The 17694-nt window shown below is 42.5% G+C and overlaps 1 protein-coding gene across 1 annotated transcript in view; it reads left to right on the top strand.

Moving 5' to 3' along the window:
- Positions 1–17694, top strand: part of LOC126184059 (uncharacterized) — a 211081-nt gene that overhangs the window by 97736 nt on the left and 95651 nt on the right. The window contains exon 2 of the mRNA XM_049926420.1: positions 12259–12470. Coding sequence (XP_049782377.1) covers positions 12259–12470 — 212 coding nt within the window. The remainder of the gene's footprint in view (positions 1–12258; positions 12471–17694) is intronic.

Raw genomic sequence — 17694 nt, 5'->3', positions numbered from 1 at the left:
AAATTTTCCAACAAGGTAACATCTCCAATCTGCAACAGTGTAATTACATAATTAGGACGTGCAGTTAATGAACAGGGATATATTTGCACCTTCCTCACCAACAGCTCTGCACAGACTGAGTGATTTTCCAGATTTTTTTCTGGTGGGGGAGGGTGGAGGGGAAGGCTGGGGGAGAAAAATAGCACAATAGGTTAAGGGGAAGGGAGGGGGATAAGGATGGTGGGGGTTTCTCAGAAGGATGTATTGTCCTCAGGGGGTCATAAATCAAGTGGAGGGAGGGGTTGGGGGCTTCTCAGGAGAATCGATTATCCTCAGGGGATCGCAAATCAGTTAGCATAACAATAGGTTTGCTCCTGAATGTATGCAACCCACACTAACAATTACACTCGTTCTGTCTTTGCTCCACTACTTTTGAATACTTTCTTCCTCTAATGCTTCTTCTGGAGCCCTAATGATGTACTGACTGTTTTTCTGCTTTACAGTGACCATGGATTCACCAGTGAAGCACACCTTGGTCATAAACACCAAAGTCTGAATCTGATAAAAAAAATGAAGTTCTTATAAATGCCTATTACTGAATTAAAATGTCTTTAGTCTTAACAGATTATCACAAAAACCAGCAAAGGAAAAATGTACTCTGATGAGCCAAAACATTATGACTATTGCCCACTGTGAGGCTGAATACCTCCTGGTGGTATCATGGGCTTGTGACACAGTAAGGAAAGAATGTAAGCGGAATGAGATGAATGGTCATTATAGGGAAGATGCAGACCGCAAATGCGGAAGTCCACTGATATAAGTGGTTTGAACAAAGAGCACATTGATGTGGTGCTGCTGCTGTAAACGAGAATCTCTGAAACCGTGAATCTTGTCGACTGTTGGCTTACTACTATCATGAGTACCAATGTAAAATGGCTGAAGAATGGTGAAACAAAGAGTAGGCCATATGATATTAGATGATCACGTCTCATCACAAAACGGAGAGGTCAATGGATCCCCCACTGCGTAATTCAGGATAAGTAGCTATCTTCGACAGGTCTGACAGCAGAGTACAATGCTGGTGCAGGCTCAAGGTTTCTGGGCACACTGTTCAAAGGTCATCGTTGAACATGGAGCTCCACTCACACGACATCGTCAGTTATGATTGCAGTGGACACAGTACTGCGTTTTCACAGTGGATCAATAAAAACGTGTCGCCTGGCGAATGAATTGCATTACTTGTTACACCACGCCTATGGTTGGATCCTTACACGCCATCATCCAAGTGAATGGCTGCACGAAACATGCACCACGCCACAGATGCAGACCAGTGAGACCAGAGTTATGCTATGGGGTACACTGAGTTGGGCTTCCATGGAATCTGTGGTGGTAATCGAAGGCATTGTGACAGCAGTGAACTACGTGAACATTATAGCAGACCACCTGCATCGCTTCACGCTTGAAGTCTCCACATATGGCGATGACATCTTTCAGCAGGATAGCTGTTGGCATTGCAACGACAGAATCGTACTACAGTGGTTTGAGGGGCATTATAGTGAGCTCCCATTGATATCTCGGCCAGCAAATGTGCCTGATCTGTACGCATTGGAACATATTGGACACCAGCTGCGTGCCCGTAAACCACCGTCCCATAATTTATTGGAATTGCCTGACCTATGCGTACACATCTGGTGCCACATACTTCTGTAATCCTATCAAGGACTTGTAGAACCCATGTCAAGCAGAATATCTGTTGTAATGCATTTGAAAAGTAGAACAGTACATTATTAAACAGGTGGTCATAATGTTTTGGCTCATCGGTGTATTTCCTTCATTAATCTTAATTATATACCTGTCTTCGCTCAGTTATCATTCCAGAAGGACGGCCCCTGGTGGCCGAGCGGTTCTAGGCGCTTCAGTCTGGAACCGCGCGACCGCTACGGTCGCAGGTTCGAATCCTGCCTCGGGCATGGATGTGTGTGATGTCCTTAGGTTAGTTAGGTTTAAGTAGTTCTAAGTTCTAGGGGACTTATGACCTGAGATGTTGAGTCCCATAGTGCTCAGAGCTATTTGAACCATTCCAGAAGTTCCTTGGCTCATTGAGCTCATGTATTTTTCATCGCAGATGTGATCTGCCATTTCCTCGGATGACAATCTTTTAAACCAGCTTGGAGCGATCTTCTCCTTACCGTTACGGCTGACACACCGACACCTAAATGTTTCATTTGGTGGGAAAAGTCCGTGATCATTGTTACAAGTTTTCTCATTGGTCTAGGGTAAATTATTCTTTTGATTCACAGTTGCCCTGTTGTTGCGTCTGAACAGTTCCTTCTTATCAAATCTTGATACTACCCAGTTTTCTGCGAAATCTTCTGTTTTAATTTTTATCCATTTCTCGCTGCCTGTATCACTTTTCATTGAGAAGCAAAGAAACAACAGCAACTTTTCTGGCTGAAATTTATTTTGATTTATCCATAATCGCAAAATTAAGTGCAACTGCACATCTGTTTCCTCTGCACAGAGTTAATGAAATTATTAACTATCAAAATTATAAAATTATGAAATAAAAGAACAATTAAATCATGGAAATACTTCTGCTATTAAGAGACATAAACATCGGTTGACACTTGACACCCCTTTTAGCACCGTTTGGAGGGATACTTGCCACTGTTATAAACTTATGCAACGATCAGTTGCATAGTGCCGTTACTGAAATATAATGAAAGAGAACTTTCGAAGAAAAAAAAATATTATAGCTTCTGCGATTGTCTGTTACCATTAAACAATAAAATTCTCGGCAAACTGTCTTTGGTATAACAATCTGAACATGCCTGTTCCACACATCTCTCTTCGCTTTCCTTGTTGTGCGTAAGCAAATTTTGTCAACCTGCGCGAGAAATATTCAATTTTTAATTTTCATTCGTGATGCTACGTTACTTCCTCTTTCTAGAAAAAGATGTTTTGAGCACGTGAGAAGTGAGCTGTTTGCCATAAATACCAACCGAGGCAACGATCCAAAAGCTCTCTCAGTCACCTCTGATTCACTCACACCATTCGGGCAATCTCCTTGAAAATAAATCTTTCTTCGTCCAAAGTATAAGTGAATGAAAAAAATGGAAATAGAACGAAATAACCTTGGGAGCTTACATCACTTGTAAGCCATTCCACCGAAAAAACATCGAATGTTGTTCAGGGATATTTTCTGAGTATTTTGGCGTCAGAACTCATAATCTCCAGTGGCTTGTTACAAAGTAATAATGTAATTATGAAATTTTTCGGTTTTTTTTCTTAGAAAATACCTTCACATCAGTAAAAAATCCTGTAATATGCAATCACAAATCTGTTCAAAACAAAAGAGAAAGTAATATAACAACCATCAAACCAAATACGTACGCTGTGGTGTGATTGCTGTCGCTGCGGTAACAAACCGTTCGACATAGCGTCGTTGCTCAGCTCTTGTTCTGCATGCAGTGAGTCCATATACAAGATGCGTATTGGCCAACTCATAATAAGTAAACCTATCCATACTGTTGTGTATCACAGTTATCAGACAAGTAACACTGCCGGAAAAACTAAACCAAGACTGTACAGAGCAGCACTAAGGCAAGATTGAGGGCGAAGAATAAAGTTGTCAACAGCAGATACTGTGACTGAATGGAACAAGTTTTTTTCCCCTAAACAAGAGACACAACGCATACCATCAACACTGGGACTATCATGCGGATCTTTTCAGTGTTGTGCAGAGACAAATACAAATGGGCGTTAGAAATCAAACTAAATGCAATTACTATGTAACGAGCAACCGGAGACTACCCGTCCTTTATACCAAAATACTCAGAAAATATATCTGAACAGCCTCCGAAAATTTCGTCTGTGGAATTCGGGTTCATCCTGTATATAGGGCTAAACGAAGCTCGACGCCTCTTGAAGTTTTTTTTTTTTTTATGACTGTGTCTGACTCATTAAAGAACTCCACTTTTGTCTTGACTGGAAAACGTCTTCCATTGCTGGTAGCCTTGTGGCTGCAAATTAGCATTCACATTGTTGCGTTAAATGATTTTTCACAATTAAAAGTCAACACATGCAGCTTCCGTTGATAGGGAAGAACGCGTATATTCACAAAAATTCTGTTTCGAAAGCAAGAGATACGGAATTCTGCGCAGGAAGTCTCTGTCGTGGCCGTACTGGGGAGATCCTGCGCCCCTGGCAGACCTGTCAAGGTTGCGTCTCGCCCTCCCCCCAAAAAATTACTATAAATTTGTTAGTAGATTTAATGGAAATTAATTATTGTATAATTACTTAAATGAACTATGTTGATGGAAAATATTGCACAGACCAGATTAAATGTGTCAATGTAGTAAATACGTTATAAATTGCATAAACTGAAAATAAAGCTAAAATTTTGTCTTGTTGTTAGTGTAGCTACTGTACATTGGCTTTAGTATGATTTAAAGAACGTATCAAATACCGTGCCGAGGTGGATACACCAGTTCCGGTCAGATTCGCAAAGTTAAGTACTGTCGGGTGTGGTTAGCACTAGGATGGGTGACTGTCCGGGCCGCCGTTGCGCTGTCGACCAACTGGCGTGTTTCGGTATCATAGCTGTACCCCGCTGATTCATAGGCAGTTACGGCACAGGATAGGAAATTTGGACCATCTAGAACTATTGTTTGGAGTTCAGTCCATACCTGAACATAATGGTCTCGTTGATCGGCGTTCGAAAGACAAGGAACGAACTTTGCTGCAATTCGTTTCATGGTCAATTCAACTGCTAGAATGTGTTGACATATCTCGTACGAAATTCCAATGATTTCGTAGACATCATGAGTTGTCTGTCATCTGTCGTTGTGGATGACTTCACGCACTTTCGCAATCGTTTCCGGGTTTTTGCATGGTGACAATCGGTCCGAGTCTTCGTCATCATCTACAGACTATCGGCCATCTTTAAATCGCTTAAATCACTCGAATGTCGTCGCTTGGCTCAAAGCTTGCATACCAAAAACCTCCATAAACATGCAGAGGGCCTCAACTGTACTTTTGCAGAGGTTGAAACAAAACATCATATCGATCATTCGTTCCTTCGAGTCAGCCGCTTAGAAATTTGTATTCACAGTAGAACACGGTGTGAAGAAATCGGCAACAACGTTTCGACTGATGAACTCAACAATGAGTTTGTGTAGCAGATTGGCAGTTGAAGGACACAGTTATACCACCTAGCGACGGTAGTTTGTACTGCTGGTTATTTGCATGTCGTATTCAAATACTCGGAAATTTTCGGTAGCAGTTCGTATGTTTAGAGATATAAAGTGGAACGACCACGTTAGTTTAGTTTAGTTGCAGGTAAAGTAAATGGTTCTTATTATTAAACTGTGTCTCGTCTGGTGGAAGTAATTTGTTTGTTTGGCTGGGAGACATCAAGTCGCGGGTTTCTGCATTATAGTTGCGTTCAGATCATTTCACCACCCACGCCGGGATCGTATCTTGCAATCTCGTCAACCGCTTCTGCCCAGTAAAATGTTTTCTCTGATCTTTCGCTGATTTGATGTGATTTCCGAGGCTATTTATTTATTTTCCAATGATTGATGAGATTGCGACTTTACCTCTAAAATACACTCCTGGAAATTGAAATAAGAACACCGTGAATTCATTGTCCCAGGAAGGGGAAACTTTATTGACACATTCCTGGGGTCAGATACATCACATGATCACACTGACAGAACCACAGGCACATAGACACAGGCAACACAGCATGCACAATGTCGGCACTAGTACAGTGTATATCCACCTTTCGCAGCAGTGCAGGCTGCTATTCTCCCATGGAGACGATCGTAGAGATGCTGGATGTAGTCCTGTGGAACGGCTTGCCATGCCATTTCCACATGGCGCCTCAGTTGGACCAGCGTTCGTGCTGGACGTGCAGACCGCGTGAGACGACGCTTCATCCAGTCCCAAACATGCTCAATGGGGGACAGATCCGGAGATCTTGCTGGCCAGGGTAGTTGACTTACACCTTCTAGAGCACGTTGGGTGGCACGGGATACATGCGGACGTGCATTGTCCTGTTGGAACAGCAAGTTCACTTGCCGGTCTAGGAATGGTAGAACGATGGGTTCGATGACGGTTTGGATGTACCGTGCACTACTCAGTGTCCCCTCGACGATCACCAGTGGTGTACGGCCAGTGTAGGAGATCGCTCCCCACACCATGATGCCGGGTGTTGGCCCTGTGTGCCCCGTCGTACGCAGTCCTGATTGTGGCGCTCACCTGCACGGCGCCAAACACGCATACGAGCATCATTGGCACCAAGGCAGAAGCGACTCTCATCGCTGAAGACGACACGTCTCCATTCGTCCATCCATTCACGCCTGTCGCGACACCACTGGAGGCGGGCTGCACGATGTTGGGGCGTGAGCGGAAGACGGCCTAACGGTGTGCGGGACCGTAGCCCAGCTTCATGGAGACGGTTGCGAATGGTCCTCGCCGATACCCCAGGAGCAACAGTGTCCCTAATTTGCTGGGAAGTGGCGGTGCGGTCCCCTACGGCACTGCGTAGGATCCTACGGTCTTGGCGTGCATCCGTGCGTCGCTGCGGTCCGGTCCCAGGTCGACGGGCACGTGCACCTTCCGCCGACCACTGGCGACAACATCGATGTACTGTGGAGACCTCACGCCCCACGTGTTGAGCAATTCGGCGGTACGTCCACCCGGCCTCCCGCATGCCCACTATACGCCCTCGCTCAAAGTCCGTCAACTGCACATACGGTTCACGTCCACGCTGTCGCGGCACGCTACCAGTGTTAAAGACTGCGATGGAACTCCGTATGCCACGGCAAACTGGCTGACACTGACGGCGGCGGTGCACAAATGCTGCGCAGCTAGCGCCATTCGACGGCCAACACCGCGGTTCCTGGTGTGTCCGCTGTGCCGTGCGTGTGATCATTGCTTGTACAGCCCTCTCGCAGTGTCCGGAGCAAGTGTGGTGGGTCTGACACACCGGTGTCAATGTGTTCTTTTTTCCATTTCCAGGAGTGTATGTTCATGTGAATCTCTTGTTCAACTTTTGCCCTTGCAAGTGTGCGATTATGATGTGAAGTTTCATTATTGAGAACGTTATATTTTTAAGAGCGCAATATTTGCGTTCTTTGCCATGTGCTTGGTTTGTTGATTTGAGTTGCCAGAGTATCATTGATGCATACTGAACACCGTAATAGTGAAATCTGACTCTTTCCGTCACTAACTTGTCATATAGCTAGCCTTCCCAGCAATTAGATATAAAGTGACCACTGCATCGAACTTGTAAATAGGTAATATTTTGCAATATACTTGCAAGCAGCTATTTTCCTCGAGTAACTAAGCTCTGCGGTGGAGGAGTGCACCTTAGAGGCACCATCAGTGGAACACTTCACTTGCGTCCCACAGTACAGTACGGAAGAGATTGCCCGAGGACTGCACTCAACATATCCTCTGTGAAGACTGTTGCTGTTGTCGCTTCAGCGCATACAACGATTTCTTTTGCATAGAGGACGTGAACACAGAAGGTACAGTGGCCTCACATTATCTTCTTTCATGGGGTGCTAGCGATGCAATGATGCTATGGCTGTGCCATGTGTGAGACAATGTAACTATGTAGTGGACAGTTGGAAGAATGTGCAGCTCTTGCTATTCTAGAAACTACGTAAGTGTGAGAACACAAATAAAGCCAGTAGTGTGCTGACTGCACACGCAGCCAAGATCAGTTACTCACTATCTGACCAAACTTATTCGGTCATCTACTAATGGACATTTATATGTGGTGTGTCCACGTTTCGCCTTTACGACCGTTTGAGCTGCTGGGAATCCTTTCAATAACCCGAAACGTAGGTCTTACAGTAATAATAAAGTTTGTGAAACTCTCAACTGCACAAGGTTGTCTCGTTAGCAAGTAATTTTAACGGCAGAGTATTTTTTCGCAGCAAGTGGCTAAATCGCTCTCCAAAGTCTGAGAACAGCTTCGCAAAAGAATGTCATTTACTTCAAATGGAGTTCATTGACACCATATCACGTCGCTGTACATGATGTGCTGCTGCTCGTGGTAAAAAGCATTTCGTATCTACACCTATACTTTGCGAGCTACTGTGAAGTGTGAGGCAGACGATAATTTTTATTGTAGCATACAGTTCTTCCCATTCCATTCAGGAATGAAGTGCAGGAAGAAAGACTGCTTATACTCTTCTGCGCGAGTTGTTATCTGCCTGATTTTCGTATGCACAAGCTATACTCAACTGTTCAGATATGTAGGGGTCCGAAGAATATTTTTAGTTTCTAACCCTGAAAGACATTTCTTTCAGTTATCCAAGTACATTCTCGTGAGACGTACGGTGTCTTTCTTCCAATGTCTCCGAGTTAAGATTTTCAAAATGATGTTACCCTTTTTCGTCAGTCAAACAAACTTGTGACCAGAATGAGATTTTCACTCTGCAGCGGAGTGTGCGCTGATATGAAACTTCCTGGCAGATTAAAACTGTTTGCCCGACCGAGACTCGAACTCTAGTTCTGCAAGTTTCGCAGGAGAGCTTCTGTAAAGTTTGGAAGGTAGGAGACGAGATACTGGCAGAAGTAAAACTGTGAGTACCGGGCGTGAGTCGTACTTTGATAGCTCAGATAGTAGAGCACCTGCCCGCGAAAGACAAAGGTTCCGAGTTCGAGTCTCGGTCGGGTACACAGTTTTAATCTGCCAGGAAGTTTCAAACTTGTGACTTTTAGCATCGCCCTTCTTTGTATACAGTGTCCCCTGTTGCTCCAACCTGATACAGGGCCCATATACTATAGCAAATTGAACTATGGATCGTACAGATATTTGATATGCAATCTCTTTTGAAGACAAAATCATATATCTTTATGGCTTTCTATTATAATCCATACATATGCTGCCTGACAAAAGAAGGGCTGTCAGTTTTAACCTCGTACACATACACACCATCGATGGGTATGTGAATGATTAGAGTTGCTATTCTATGTGACAGACAGAGCGGCCGTCAGAGGGCATTAACGTTGTTCATGTTTTGTGTTGTAACCAGGCTTGGTAGAAAATACAAGGGGTGTGAACACTTTAAGTTGTTGAGTGATCACTGTGAAGGACACGAAGATGTTGCATAGTCATGTGAGACGGCGTTATTGTCACCTGACAAGAGTTCGAAAGGGCCTCATTGTGGGGCTCCATTTTGCCAGTTTCTCGAATCACACAATGTCAAGATTTGTGGGGCATTCGAAGGTGACAGTGGCCTGATACTTTACTGCGTAGGAACGTGAGGGCAGCATACACGTCAAGGTTCTGGTCGACCACATCTGACATTTCCAAAGGAGGATAGTCATAATGAGCACCAAGCACATTGTAACCCCTTCACATCTGCCCCTGCCAACTGAAAATAAGTAATGGATTCCCACCAACATCCTGTATCATCACACAACATTGGTCGAAGACTAGCAGCAGCCAGACAAGGGAATTATTGTCCCGTGAGTAGGTTATCAGTAACACGACAACCCAAACAGCTGTGTTTGGGGTGGTGCTGTGAGTGGGATCGGAGAATAACTTCACATTGTGTTCAGTGGTGCATTATGGTCTGCACTACCCTGGATGACCATCGTCAGCGAGTATGCCAGCGACTTTGGGAGAGGTCCCATTCTTCTAATGTTTTGGAGAGGCACAGGAGTTTTACTCCTGACATCATAGAGCAGGGAGCCATTGGGTGTGACTTCAGGTAATGTCTGGTCGTGATTGAGAGAACTCTGGCAGCACAATGGCACATCACAGTCATCCTGTGTCCTCGTGTGTTACCTGTCATGCAGCAGTACCCTGGTGGTATTTCAACAGGGTAATGCTCTTCTATACAACATGTATCTCTGTAAACTGAGTGCATGATGCTCAGATATTCCCATGGCCAGCAAGATCCCCAGATCTGTCCCAAATAGAACATGTTAGGGAGTAGCTCAGACTGCCCAAAACTCTAGGAGACACTCGACTTCAAAGGCATCTCCAACCATGAGACTTCATTGGTGTAATATATGTTTTTGTGAGTGGGCAACAGGAGAAACCCCAAATGTTTTTGGCCAGGTTGAAAAGAAAGAATTTCCTCACAGTCGGTACGAAACCACATGAAATGCTAATGAGAAAGCAATTAAATATTTATGTTATGGACGATTTAATTACTCAACCAGTGCTTAATGACATGAAACAATTCCACCAGTTATCTGGCAGACTTGTTTCACGATGTGTAGATATGTGTCCTGGTAAATTCACAGGCTACAGTTCATTAATAGGATAATGGGAAGCTGTATAGTACATACATGAATACTGCTCAGATGACATCAGACTAACAGGAGACATATAGCATAACAAAGGAGGGAGTGTAAATTGTAAATGGACTTTTTTAACTAGGAGGAGAGTGTAAAAAAGCCTTGAAACCACAGGCAGATTGTCAAACAAAGATGCCTCATATCGTGCAAGAATCTGCTTAGAAAACTTGGAGACTGTCTTTTATGGTAGAAACTATGAATATTCTTAAGCTCCACTTAGAGAACACATTGGAAATCTCTAGGACTGAATGGATACTGCTTTTGTCAGACTGGGTGATTATGGCAATTATCTGTGTAATTTGTCTCTTACCAGAAGCACTCAGATGCAAACCCTAATGTGCATGAGGGAGTCTTTCTCCCCTGAGTGATTTTCCAAGCCATGCATTAACACTTTACACATAATGCATCATCCAGGGCATATCACCCCACTCCTACTACTATCACATGATCTTCTTTTCGAAGATCCTTTGGCAAAGATGCCCAAATTACAGGCAATATTGTAAGCCCTGTACTTTACTTAAAAGAATAACTTACCAGATAATCAGTTCTCAAAGAGTTCTGTGCCATTTCTGACATTCCCTCCATGACTAGCTAGTAGTGCCCAGTGACAACACCCTTTTGATCTCGTAAATTATTGGGGTCAAAATTACACAGACAGAAGAGGATCGCAAATTGATAACTGTGAGATAAAGAATTAATACTCATGAATGAATGTTTAGCTTTTTACCGACGTAAAATAATTACCCCTAATGGCAACATATCTGTCTCCATAACTGAGGCAACTAATACACAGTTGTGGATGAAATTTTCATCATCAGTATTTTGCTGTTCACCAGAATTAAATAATCCATTAATTTATTAATTAATAATTAATAAATTAATTAATTCACCTGAATTAAATGCCAAACTTCTCACAGTGTCTCACTGAGTGAGGGCATATACTAATGTTGTGGTGATCCATTCATCAAATGTGGACTTAAGCTCTGTGCTGGTTCAAAAGAAGTAGGCCAGCATTGGGTTCCACCCTTTCCCTTCTTTTGTCATCATATAACACAAGCAGGATATTTCACTATACACACACCCATTACAGCCAACTACACTTAACAGATAGACACAACTCTAAGACACCATAAGGAAAGGAGCCACTGTGTGCTGAGGGCGAAACCCTTTTCTGGTTAGATGACTGAACTTATTCCTCTGGATATCCCATCCAACAATGCTATGCAATTATTTTTTATTTTATGTTTACTTTATAGAAACAAATTAAATTCATAGTAAAAGTTCAAAGATATGACTGTCAGGCTCAGCGCATGTAACTTCTGTGTCTGGAGTGGTGAAAATCTGTACCCCACATCCATGTCAGATCATCAGCATTTATGTTTTATCAGCTTGTGATCTGGAACAGTACAAGATCAGCTGGTAGAACCTTATTTCCTGCCACCTCATTTGAGTAGGGTAAGTTGCTTGATGCTCATTTGAGATGTGATACCACAGTGCCTCTAGCTGTCCACAAATGAATAAGGTTTCAACACTACAGTGCACCATGCTACTTAGATATTAACGTCCGTGAAGTCCTGAACAACAGATGTCCTCATCAATGGATTGGAAGGCAGGGGAGAAGGGGTTTGGGGGAGGGGGAGGTGGAGTTAAGGTACCATAATCAGCATGATTACTGGACCTCACTCCTTTGCATTTCCTCCTACAGGGTTATATGCGTTCAATAGTGTATGGAACTCCAGCAGTAGCTGAAGAGGTCTTGGTCAGTAGGGATTATACAATGGACAACCGAGATATCCGAGACAGTGCAGGAAAAAATGATACATCCTTCACTGTACTGAGACTGGCTATTGCTGCATTGAACAGTTGCTCTGATGCAAATGTAAAATTTTCTCTTCCCATCCTTCTTCACATATCTTGTGTCTTATGAAGGTTCTTTGTCTCTTACAGTGAAAGCAAGCGGTGTCATTCTGCTGTTGGGCGTTGGGAGCTTAGTCTGTTATAAACTGTACAATTACTACTGGCCAAGGTCGAGGTCACGACTTGGCTCTCCTGATTCCTCACCTTCACCACAAAGGCGTTCAAAATACTGTGTTGCCTACAGTTGTGCTCATGGTGAACTGATTGAAGATGTTGAAGAGGAAGATGATGTGGACATTCAGGTTTGTAATATTATACAGAATGTATAAAATAAAATCTGTAAAACTGTTTCTAATCTTAATTTCCTTTAATGTGATTACAACTGTGACAGTTATGTAAATGAAACACTTGGTACAGTAATATTTCTACCTCAATGTATATATGAAGAGATGATTTTTATGTAGGAGACTGCAATTGTTTCAGAATAATGTCTGCTGTATACAAAAAAATTTAAGACCTGCATCTCTGTTATGAATTAAATGTTAAATTCTGTACTGTTGACATGATCTGCAGCACTTTCAATGTGCTGAGTTCTATTGAATGAGTAGTAGTAATTCTGATCTCATTTGTCCCAGAAAATGCCTGCACAAAGCCCTTGAGCAATTTTTTTAAGTAATTTAGGATTACCACTTATCTCAGTCTATATGACGCAAAATATTATTTCAAGTGCTGCATTTACAGTCCAGCTTAATTAACAACATTGAATATCCAGATAAGAACATTGGATTTAAGTGTATCGGCTCAATGTCTTACATCATATAGGCAACAACTCTCTATCTCAAGCATAGTGTCCACAGTCAAATTAACTTTCCATGTCTCTTGGCTTGTCTTATTAGCAACACGATTTGATAATAGTGTATGTTCTGTAGAGATGATGCATGTGACTTTGGTTGTGAATCATCCTCTGGAATTGGCAATGTTATGCTAAGCAACATGGTCTTCAACAACGTTAACAAACTTGCATTTGGATATAATTTGGCAGTGTTCATTGTATGGGTGAACCATCAGTTGGTGATCGTGCCACTATAAAAGTCAGACAACAGTTGCAGTGAAATTGCTATATGACATGTCTTTTCAGTTAGCTTAGTAACTGCCTTTCCATGTAGAGTTTGAAAAAATTGATGAATTAAATATGCATGATCATTCTATTACCATATGATAGCCATTCATGCAGCATTTAGAAGTTGTTAACATTTCTTGCAAGCAGTCAACACTGATAGATATTCTAACAATATTGATACTGTTAAATATGTTAACCCCTTAAATAGGAGCATCTGGTGCATTTGATGATCTGTTTTTTGATCTATGATGTTACTAGTGACTGTTTTTATAATGTCCTTAAACAGTCTAATATATATTATGCTGTCTGAGCATACTTCCTGACTTAACTCAGACTTTCATTGCCATTCATTCATTTTTTCACCTATGATGATGATTTACAAACACTAGGTATGTGGGAAAGCACCACTGGGTGAGTGGAGTCAGTGGGGGACGATAGCTTTCCCTGTCACAAGGGATATATATATATATATATGCAATGCTGCATCTGTCTAATATATTGTTTTCCACATTCACAGGGAATGCTATAGACATCCAGTGTTCTTAGACCCAAGTTGTCCTTCATTGAGCCCAGCATATTCCTGATTTTTGCTGGAGGATGGAAGATGGTTTTTATCTTATTCTTCTATATATATATATATATATATATATATATATATATATATATATATATATATATATATATATATATATAGAAATGCACTGTAATGAAATAAATGGAGATGTAGAATGCCTGAATGATTTGCACTGATATTATTTCATGCAGCTTCACAAATTTCATCATCACCGATCCATTAATTTCACTTTAGTCCATTTAATTCATTTTATGTACACTGATCAACCAAACTATTATGAATGCTCACTTAATAGCTTGTTCGTCCAACTTTGGAACAAGTGCAGCAGTGATTCTATGTGGTATGGATTCAACAAGTCCTTGGTAGATGTCCAGAGGTATAAGACACCAGCTGTCTATGCACAGGTCATTTCATTACTGTAAATTACTGTAAAACTGATGGTTTGTGCGTGTGGAACTGCTTACGCTAGAGCATTCCAGATGTGTTCCATCAGGGTCAGATAAGGCAAATTTGGTTGGCAAGGCATCAACATGAGTTCATTATCATGCTTGATGAACCACAGTATCATGATTCTGGACTTGTGTCTTCCTGCTGGAAGATGCCATTGACATTGGGGAAGATTTGAGGAATGAAAGGATGCAGGCAGTTGACAATGATGTTCATGTAGTCTACATCTATCATGTTGCCTTCAATTACTATTTTTGGTCCATTGGATGCTTGGATGAATGACCCCCCCCCCCCCCCCCCCTTATTATAATGCTGGCCCCACCATCCTGCATCCATGGTATGGTACATTTTCTGAGCTGCCATTTGCCTGAATGACTGGATATCTGGACATGACCACCAACCTGGTATAATAAGAAATTTGGTTCATCTGACCAAGTGTCATGTTTCCTTTGATCCATGGTCAAATCTCAATGATCTTGTGCCCACTGCATTCATAACTGACAGTGTCACTGGGTCAACGAGGGAACACATAGGGGTTGCTTGCTGTGAGGCCCATATTAAACAATGTGCACTGAATAGTGTGCTCCAAAACATTAGTGCCTGCACCAACATTGTACTCTGTGATCTGATCTGGCACAGATACTGGGGTTTTTCACGTGCAAAGTGAACACTTTACCACTCAGCTCCCACTTCCTATCCTGCAGGACACAACAGACAAGCTGCCTTCTCCATGTTCTGTGATGAGGCAGTATGTACAGCAGCTTGTGGTTTCGCCATCCTCCAACCATTTCCCATATATACTATGACAATGCACTTGAGCAGCTGACTAGCTTCACCATTTCCTAGACAGTTGTTCCTAGGTGCCGGTCCATAACAATCAATGTCATGTTTCCTCATTTGTCTTTGTTTCACTTATATACTTTCCTTACCATGTCAGGTGCCCATAATGCCACCAGGTGGAATTCAGTATCACAGTAGTCATAATGCATACCCAGTTATCTCCTTGTACAGCCATTTTTTAAGCTATTGACTGTGTTGCAGCCTTCTAATGACCTGCCAAACTTCATTACTATTGTTTTTATAAACTCAAGGTATTTCTTTCTTTTGGCTCAAATTTATACAAACTACACCAGTACTCGGAGACTGCAGGCATTATCAACAAATCTCTATGATAAAATCTTCTCAGGTTGACAGGAGAGGCAATGTGTTGTTCTCCGGCAATATTTCAGCAAGTTTCTTACTTGCCATCTTCAGGCGAAGTGTCAGGTTCACAGCTTGTCCAGATCTTTATAGCCACTGGACCATGGGCTTCTCTGCATCCTCAGTGCCAGTTGGGCCAATCAGGCATGAGAGGAATCAGCGCAGCAGCACATGTTGGGGGGGGGGGGGGGAGGAGTCACGGGCACCAGGTCCTGGCATCTCATCTCGGTGCAGCCTGTTTATTCCATCCACTGCCACCAACCTGCATCTATCAGTGCATTCTCATCTTATTTTTGCTAAAGATGTGCTCCATGTGGTGCTGAGTTGGAAGCATCTATCCTGGTTGAGCAGGTTGTCACTACCGATATCTCCACTGCCTCTTTAATAATAGAGTCCCAAAAACTGCACAGTTTCTTTGTTTCTTCAAATTGAAACGTGTGTACTTCACTGAGGCTGTGCTCCACTACCGTGGATTTTTCGTACTGTCTGAGGTGAATGATTTCCACATGTTCAGAGATGGATTGTGTGATGCAACACTGCATCTGTCCAATATATTGTTTTTCACAATCACAGGAAATGCTGTAGACACCTGATGTTCTTAGACCCAGGTTGTCCTTCATTGAGTCCAGCATATTCCTGATTTTTGCTGGAGGGTTGAAGATGGTTTTTATCTTGTTCTTTTCCAGTATCCTGGCAATCTTGGCCATGGGTGGCCCTGCATATGGGAGGAATGCTAGACTTTTGTTGTTCTATTCTTCCTGAAGGTTCTCCTTCTTATTATTCTTGCTCATCTTGAGAGCATGTATAATCTGTGTTTTGTTGTAGCCATTCATCTGAAAGGTCTTCTTGAGATACTGAATCTCGGTAAAAAAACTGTTCTTGTCACATTTGTCATGAGCTTTGCAAAATCTGGGAAGTGAGCATGGATTTCCATTGTGCTGGGTGATGGCAGCTGTTGGTGCTGAGTGAGGTACAGGTCTGTGTGTGTTTCCTTTCAGTAGACCGAGTGTCCCAGTGTGCTGTCCATTTTCTTCTTTATTAGGATATCGAGGTGAGTAGGCACCCAATTTCTTCCATTTCCACTTTGAACTTGATGTTCTCATGTATACTGCTCAGATGATTGAGAAATTCCATTAGAGTGTCCTTGCCATGTGGCCAGAGCATGAAAGTATCATCCATGTACCCAATAAAGGGCCTTGGGTTTAAGGCATGCTATTTCCAAAGTGATATCCTCAAAGTATTCCATATACAGATTGGTGATACATGTGTCAGCGGACATCCCATAGTGACTCCATTCACCTGTTGATAAATCTTGCCCCCACACTGGAAATATGTGGTCGTGAGAGCATGGCAGAATAATTTCACTGTGCCTTCATTGAAATGATTCTCCACTAGTTTCAAGGAGTCCTCTAGTGGTACCCTCATGAAGAGATTATTTCATTGCTGCAGGACTAGACCTACAAAAAAGTGGAGAAGGACTCTACAACAGCTGTGACTAGAAAGACCATTAGTCTTCTCAACAACTCATGTCTGGACCACGACTTGGTAAAGAGGCTTTACCCCAGAGCTCCAGTTCAACCACGGTTATATGGCCTCGGGGACTGATGACCATAGATGTTAAGTCCCATAGTGCTCAGAGCCATTTATACGACCTCCCCATGATACAAAAGAGGGATTTACCACTACGCCTGATAGTAGACACAATCAATAGCCAAACATCTGGCACAACTACTCAAGCCTCTTGGGGGTAAATGCCCCTACCACAGCAAGAATTCCACAGAGTTTGTTAAGACACTCAGGGAGTGGTATCTTGACAAAAATTATATTATGGTAAGCTGTGACGTTACATCCCCCGTCATGAGGGTACCACTAGAGGACTCCTTGAAACTACTGGAGAATCATTTTGATAAAGACACAGTGGAATTATTCTGCCATGCACTCATCCTCAATATCCTAATAAAGAAGAAAACAGACAGCAGACTGGGACACTAGGTCTACTGAAAGAAAACACACACAGACCTGTATCTCAACACCAACAGCTGCCATCACCCAGCACAATGGAAATCCATGCTCACTACCCTTGTCTGCAGAACTCATGACAAATGCGACAAGGACAGTTTTTCCTACTGAGATTAAGCACCTCAAGAAAACCTTTCAGATGAATGGCTACACTGAAATGCAGATT

This window comes from Schistocerca cancellata, chromosome 4 (genome assembly GCF_023864275.1).
Source record: "Schistocerca cancellata isolate TAMUIC-IGC-003103 chromosome 4, iqSchCanc2.1, whole genome shotgun sequence".
NCBI lineage: Eukaryota > Metazoa > Arthropoda > Insecta > Orthoptera > Acrididae > Schistocerca > Schistocerca cancellata.
Note: the sequence above shows the minus strand (reverse complement) of the source record. Positions and strands in the feature narration are given on the sequence as shown.